The 8,026-nt window shown below is 41.1% G+C and overlaps 1 protein-coding gene across 1 annotated transcript; it reads right to left on the minus strand.

Annotated features, from left to right (window-relative positions):
- Positions 1-267: 267 nt before the first annotated feature.
- LOC140824108 (uncharacterized) lies at positions 268-2,651 on the minus strand. Its single transcript, XM_073185706.1, has 5 exons — positions 2,230-2,651; positions 1,715-1,842; positions 1,252-1,367; positions 896-1,139; positions 268-692 (listed from the first exon to the last, which is right to left on the minus strand). Exons 1-5 carry the CDS (start codon positions 2,649-2,651, stop codon positions 268-270), a joined length of 1,335 nt encoding a protein of 444 aa, XP_073041807.1.
- Positions 2,652-8,026: the final 5,375 nt, after the last annotated feature.

Below are 8,026 nucleotides of genomic sequence, written 5' to 3' on the forward strand. Positions count from 1 at the left end.
ATTTTAAATAATTGAAAATAATTATTTAATAAAGACATTTGCCTCAAACTGTTACCGGTCTCCGTCGCTCGTTCGAGCCTGAAACACTGCTAAATACCTAATACAATGCAATCTAGTGATTTTTCAAATAAAAGCACATATTCATGTCATAATCATACATTTAAAAATAATTAAATAAGCAATTTAATAAAACTCTAGATTTGCATGCAGTCTGGTTATGTCGTTCGAATTTCTAGACCTTACATTCCCCCCCCCCGTAAAATTGAATTAAAACTTACCGAATAGTTCTGGGTAACGACTCTTCATCTCCGTCTTAGTCTCCCAAGTAGCTTCTTCCTCGGAGTGAATCATCCACTTGACTTTGACCATCAGGATTACCTTGTTCCGGAGTCTTCTCTCATGTTTATCCAAAATATAGGTAGGTCTTTCCTCGAAAGACAAGTTCGACGTCAAATGCAGAGGCTCATAATTCAGCACATGTGAAAGATTCGACATGTACTTCCACAGTATCGAGACGTTGAACACGTTATGAACCCCCGCCAGATTCGGCTGCAACACAACTCTGTATGCTAGTGTGACAACTCTCTCTGGGATCTTGAATGGTTCTATGAATCTAGAACCGAGTTTGCCTTTCTTACCAAATCTCATCACACCCTTCATAGATGCGACTTTCACGAACACGTGATCACCCACTGCAAACTCTAGATCTATGTGCCATTTATCTGCATAATTCTTCTGTCGACTCTGAATAGTCTTCATTCTATCCCGGATCTTGACTACTAGCTCTATAGGTTATCTAAATGTGTCTGGACCCAACTCAGCTCTTTCTCCTACCTCATCCCAATAAATCGGTGACCTACACTTTCTCCCATAAAGCGCCTCGTATGGAGCATACCAATAGATGCCTGATAACTGTTGTTGTATGTGAACTCCACGAGAGGTAACTTCAGCTCCCAGCTGCCATGGAAGTCGATCACGCAAGCTCTGAGTAGGTCCACCAAGATCTGAATCATCCTATTTGACTGACTGGCAGTCTGAGTGGAAGGCTGTACTGAATAGCAGCTTGGTACCCAATACTTGATGCAGACTCTTCCAGAATGCAGATGTAAATCTCGGGTTCCTGTCTGACACGATGGACACTGGAATCCCATGCAGTTTGATTATCTCTCTGATATACAGCTCTGCAATTGTACCGGTAGAAAATGTGCTGACTTGGTAAGCCGATCAACTATCACTCATATGGCATTATACCTTCCATTTGTCATCGGTAGCCCTGTAAAAAAATTCATGGTGATGTTCTCCCATTTCCACTGGGGAATGGAGAGCGGTCTTAGCTTTTCTGTATGTCTCTATTACTCTGCTATAACCTGCTGACACGTCAAACACCCAGAAACGAAATGCAAAATATCTCGCTTCATGCCCGACCACAATACAAAGAATGCAGATCCTTATACATCTTCGTATTCCTTGGATGAATAGAGTATTGGATGTTGTGGGCTTCCCTAAAAATGTCCTCTCTTAGCGAATCACCGCTAGGAACCCACAGTCGGTTGCGGTACCTGACTATGCCATCTCAACTGAATACAATCTCAGGCCCTTAGACTCATCCCTCTACCTCCACTTCTATAACTGTTCATCGGAAGTTTTCCCTACTCGAATCATGTCCTTCAGCTTCGACTGCATTGTCAGGGTAGAAAGATTAGGAGCATCGCACCTCCAAAGACTGCAAGCTCATATCTATGATTCTCCGCCCGCAATGGCCTCTGTACAGACAACTGAGCAATCACTGCATTCTTCACATTCAAGGCATTTGCGACCACATTAGCCTTACGCGGATGGTAGCTAATGTCGCAATCATAGTCCTTCACTAGCTCCAATCATATCCGTTTTTGCGTATATAGCTCTTTCTATGTGAAGAAGTACTTCAAACTCTTATGATTTGTGAAAATCTTGCACTTCTCCCCATATAGATAGTGTCTCCAAATCTTTAGAGCGAACACTACTGCTTCTAGCTCGAGGTCATGAGTCGGATAATTCTTCTCATGAACCTTCAGCTGTCTGGACTCATAGGCTATCACACTATCATGCTGCATCAGAACTGCGCCCAAACCGAGCTTCGAAGCATCTGTGTACAGAAAAAACTCTGCCCGTTCTGATGGAATCGCTAGAACTGGCGCTGAAATCAATGCAAGCTTTAGCTTCTCAAAGTTCTCCTGGCACTCTGATCACCAAACAAACTTCACATTCTTCTTTGCCAGGGCGGTTAAAGGTACTGTAATAGAAGAAAAACCCTGAATGAACTTCTTGTAGTACCCAGCTAGACCCAAGAAACTGCGGATCTCTGTAACACTCTTAGGCACGGGCCAATCTATGACCGCTTCAACCTTGCTAGGATCAACCTCTACTCCATCTCGAGAAATTATGTGGCCCAAGAATACCACTCTATCTAGCCAGAACTCACACTTGCTGAACTTGGCATATAACTGTCTGTCTTTCAAAATCTGTAGTGCGGTCCTTAAGTGCCGACTGTGTTCCTCTCTACTCTTTGAATAAATAAGAATATTGTCTATGAAAACTATGATGAACTGATCCAAATATGGCTGAAATACGCGATTCATGAGATCCATGAAAATCTTTGGCGCGTTAGTCATTCAGAAGAGCATCATTATAAACTCCTATTCACATAACGCATCCTGAAAGCCGTCTTGTGCACATCAGACTCTCTCACCTTCAGCTGGTGATATCCTGATTGAAGATCTATCTTTGAAAACACTGCTGCTCCCTGGAGCTAATCAAATAAGTCTAGGCAGAGAATACTTGTTCTTGATTGTGACCCTGTTCAGCTTTCTATAATTGATACAGAGTTGCATGTTGTCATCTTTCTTCTCCACAAACAATATCGACGCGCTCCATGGAGAAAAACTTGGGCGAATGAAACCCTTGTCCATCAAATCCTGAATCTTATCATTCAACTCTTTCATCACTGTAGGTACTAGAAGATAAGGTGCCTTAGAAATCAACATTGTACTCGACATCAGCTCAATAGAGAAGTTCACCTCTTGTCTGATAGAATACCTGAAATATCCTCTGGAAAGACATTGAGAAAATCTCTGACAACCTCTACATCCTCTAGCCTCTGACTGTCTGGCTCAGATAATGACACAATACTCACGATAAATGCTTGGCAGCCTCTCTTCATAAGTTTTCTCGTGCAGATGCAAGAAATTATGTGTGGCATCTGCTGGTTCCTGCTGCATAAAGAAAAGGACTTCCGGCTGGGTGATCACACAGAAACTGACCTCTGCTGAAAATCTATCGAAACTCCATTCATCGAAATCCAATCCATACCCATAATGATGTCAAACTCAGGCATCAGTATCACGACCAGATCTGCCTGAACAACATTTTTCTGCAATCAAAGCTCCAATCTCTTCACTACCCTCGACGTAAACATCTGATTACCGGAAGGAATAGAAAATCTAAAACCCAAATCCACGGCCTTTTGTACGATCCTAAATCGCTTGAAAAAAGTCAAATATAAATGAATGTGTAGCTCCGGAATCTAGCAGTGCATAGGTAGCTATACCTGAAAAAATTATCCTTTCTGCGACAGAATATACCATCAAATCCGTTCAAGTCTAATAAATTCAAGATGTTCCATCAATAAAACCCATAATTATCTATAATTCTCCAATTAAACCTTAAAGCTTCTCGAATTTGTATATTTTCCGAGCCAAAACTTTCGAAAATTAGCACTTGAGCTCTTAGAATTTTAGAATTTGTAGATTAGTCCCTGTATTTTTTGGATTTTTCAATTTAACCCTTAAGATTCTTAATTAATTCATTTCAACCCTTAATTCCACCTATTAGAACATGCGACCTACTTTATTCTAAGTTCTCGATCCCAAAAAAAATTTCCTCAACCAAATAACATTCCATGCAATCAAGGCGATAAAATAATAAAAAAATATTTTAAACAAGAGTGTTACCGGTGATCAGTGTCGAGTCTGGCTCCGCCTCCGCCTCATCAGCATGCATCACATAGGCTCTGCAAGTAGTGGGGCCCTTGTTCCTAGGGCAGTCCACAGCTTTGTGGCCCTCGTCCATGCAAATGAAACACTTGAATGTCCCACACATGCACTTACCGTAGTGAAACAGGTTGCACTGCTTGCGGGGCTGTCTCTCCTCCGGCTTAGGAACACCTGGAGCCTGTGGTGGCTTGTGATGTCCCGATTTCTTGATCTACCCTTGGGGCTTCTGTTGCCCCTGTTTCCTGGGTGGCCCTGTAAACTGCTTCTTCTGAGGCTGTGAGCTCTACTGGGCCTGATGCCTCTTCCGTTGCATCTCCACATCATATCCCTCAGGGCCTGCTTTGCCTGAAAAGCACAAGCAGTGACAACATCATAAGTAGCTGGCCTCATCAACATGACATCTTGGTGTATAGTGGGTCTGATGTCATCCATAAAATACCTCAACTTCTCCACTGCATCTCTTGCAATAAGTGGAACAAAGTGACAACCCTGATCGAACCTCCTAATGAACTCTGCAGCAGACAAGTCCCCCTTTAGGAGACTCATGAACTCTCGTGCCACGCGTCCTCGGACATCAGCTGGAAAGTACTTTTTGTAGAAATTGTCCTTGAGCTGATTTCACGTGAGGGTAGCCAAATCCACTCCGGGCATTGCTCGCTCCCACCATGGGGACGCATCATTCCTCAACATATACGTGGCGTATATGACTTGGTCTCCATCTCTCATATCTAAATATCGGAAGTGCAACTCCAGTGACTGAATCAAACCCTCTTTTACAAATGGGTCAGTAGTGCCCCCGAACTCCTTCGGGTTGAGCAGTCTGAGCTACTCGTATATATCAACCTGGGGTCTTGGAGCTTGTTCCATCAGACGCGCAATACCCTCCAGAACTCGGGTAGCAGGGTCTCCTGGAAGTGGTGGTGGGAAGCCTTTGTCACCCTCAGTATTTCCATCTTGCCTATGTGTACTGGGAGCTCTTCTGGAAGGCATAATATCTTAATACAATCCAAATTCTATACGTAACCCATCATGCGATTCAATCTAACTTTCAAAACATTTAATCCCCAAAACATACGAACAATTAAACATGTACTGTAAGTCATATATCATGTAAACATGCAGGGGATAGTATTAAGCTATTTAAAACATTCAAAAATATTTAAACTTATAGACTTGAGGCTTGATGACTGAGTTTCTGAAGCTGACGGTGGCACAACCCTTTACAAGAATCTGGATCTGATACCAACTGCAACGTCTACTACTAAAATAGTAATAGAATTTATTTTGCAACCAAATTTCGAAAATGATCATACACATTCATGCGAATAAAAACAGTCCACCATGCATATTAAAAAGTTGTTCAATCACTGAATAAAAATAACTACAGTTAAATAATTCATAATTATCAACAACTCCTAAAATACTATTTTGAAAGGAATTCAAAGCCATGCACAAAAGTCAATAAAAATCCACAACGTATAAAAAGATGCAAAACGTATAAAAACAATGTTTCACCCATGACCCATAAATATAATATGCGGAAGATTAAAAGGTCCTCGGGTTATCGTGCGCACTCCCAGCTCCACCTACTCAGTCTTCGGCGCCTCCAGTCTTTACCTCAACATGCTCACCTGCATCAATCACACACATGAACCGATATAACATGTACATACACATAACATGCAACAATGAAAAGTACTGTAATTAAAATAAATTTCATTATCTTAAAAGCATGAACTTAAACATATCGTAACATAAACATATTCAAATCGTATCTCATCCTTTAATCATATACGGTGTTCATTTTCCTTCATTGAATTCAGATAATTAGTTGTGAATTTCTTATCACCTCTAAGTCGATGGATCCATCTACGTATAACTGTGGTACCTGGTGGCGGGGACATCATCGATAGCTTTATCCATCCACTGAGCCTTGCCTTACATGTTCGTGTTCGTATTAGTCACACCAACTCACATCCTTCAAAAATATGTCATCGTATACATCAGCTGTCAAAATTCATGTGTATACATACATTCTTTAAAATCAAGCATGCATCGTATTATCAGCATTTCCATAAAATTTCTTATTTATAATTAACATATACATTTCAAAACATGCATTTTCAAATATCAGGGCACCGTCAGGACTGAAAACCTATCTCGGGCGTAAAATGATCATTTTGCCCCTGAAACCCTACTTGACCAATTTACCCCTTGACCTTGAAAATTTTGACTCGAAGCCAACCAAACTTGTTAAAACACCTCGAAACATACTTATAACCATTTCTTAGTCGTAAACTCGAGCCCAAGCATAAATTTTATAATTCATTTTAAAACTTGGACCGAAGTCTCGTTTTTAACCCGAACTCAACCAAAATTAAACCATAATTTTAAAACTCCTAATCCAACTCTGTATGACCCAATTTAACTGTCAATAACCTCGGTCACATCGACATATCGACACCTAAAACGAGACGTAAGCACTAAAACAAATGCCCCATCCATACTGGACTAATGCCTAGGCGCTGGCACTGTGGCACCAGCGTGGCAGGGCTACCAGCCCCGAGGTTCGGACGCTGCGGCGCTTAAAGAGCAGCGCCACGGCGCTAGCCCTGTGGAAAAAAATATCCCAAACAACTTCGAAGCCAACCTCTACACCATGCCCAACCAGCCCGTACTAGGCTCGAACCATCCTACCCTAGACCACAACCAAATTGTCCTACACTGACCTAGCCATGATCCTCTAACCCATGCTCTTGAATACACGTGATGCATCTGAACATCTCAAAACCGAGCCCTAACCACGTCTAGCTTCCTCAATTTATTCTTAGCTTGAAACCAGCAGTGCACGAGGCACCCCAGGTCGCGTCTCAGACCCACCAGGGTCTACTCCATGTCCCGGAACAGCCCTTGAACTGCTTCACCCCTTGAAACAAACGATAAAACCAAAACCCTAACCCAAAATGTGGATTCTCGGTCGATCCTTACATGAGCATGATCCCACTTCGATCTCTACATCTAGACGCCAACAATCAGACGTGTTTGAGTTCCCTACAACTCGATCCAAGTATCCCCTTCAACCATAGCAAAAAACGTGAGAAGCATGACAATAAAAATGCATATTTGCATGTAGAAATCGTGTAAAACTTATTCTCTTCAGTAGCTCTAGTAATTATCATGCTAACACAATTCAAAACACTTATTATGATGTGATTAATGCAAAAAGAATGGATCAGGAATGCTTTGCGATCAAACACTCGAAAAATCATGCAAGCGAGGCGAGAGATGGACACCGGAGGGACGTGACAACGGTTCTTTGAAAAATCCTTGAGAAAATCGATCACACCTGCTACTAGAACTCGTGGAGGCTGCTTGAGGAGGTGAGTGCAGCTAGGGTTGAGGTGTGGGCGGTTTTTAAGGTAGTAAACATTAGTGTTTTCGGGCTTAAGTTTAAAAATAAGATGTGTAGAATTCTAGGCCCAACATATATTAAAATAGGCCCATCAAGCCCAATAGCACGCTCGTAAAATGTTTCGTTTAAATTCGTTTTCAAAAATAATAATCGAGCCCTAAAATGGTCCTCCATTTTTTAAAAATTGAATACCGGTTTTAATTAGCGCTTGATGCGTAAAAAAATACCTTGAAAGGCCCATTGTCGAAAATTCCATAAAAATTCACCATATATTATTTAATAAAAACATTTGCCTCAAACTGTTTCCAATATTCGTTCCTTGTTCGAGCGTGAAATACTATTAAAAGCCCAATAAAATGCAATCTAGTGATTCATGAAATAAAAGAACATATTCATGTCATAATCATGAATTTAAAAAAAAAAATTAAATAAGCATTTTACTAAAAACCTAGATTCGCATGCATTCTGGTTACGTCGTTCGAATTTCTAAACCTTACAACATGTCTTATAAAAGGAAATTCAAAAAGTCATCATACATAAGTATCTCAGTTTAGCTCCTTATATTCTTAATTACCCTTCGAAG

This window comes from Primulina eburnea, chromosome 2, assembly GCF_022965805.1.
Source record: "Primulina eburnea isolate SZY01 chromosome 2, ASM2296580v1, whole genome shotgun sequence".
NCBI lineage: Eukaryota > Viridiplantae > Streptophyta > Magnoliopsida > Lamiales > Gesneriaceae > Primulina > Primulina eburnea.

Excerpts from the sequence above, each read along its gene's own strand:
- LOC140824108 (XM_073185706.1), bottom strand. The coding sequence starts at position 2,651 with ATGACTAACGCGCCAAAGATTTTCATGGATCTCATGAATCGCGTATTT. Across the intron at positions 1,843-2,229 it reads AAGAATGTGAAGTTTGTTTG|CTACCATCCGCGTAAGGCTA; the intron begins GTGATCAGAGTG and ends TTGCGACATTAG. Across the intron at positions 1,368-1,714 it reads TGAGCTTGCAGTCTTTGGAG|GTTATAGCAGAGTAATAGAG; the intron begins GTGCGATGCTCC and ends ACGTGTCAGCAG.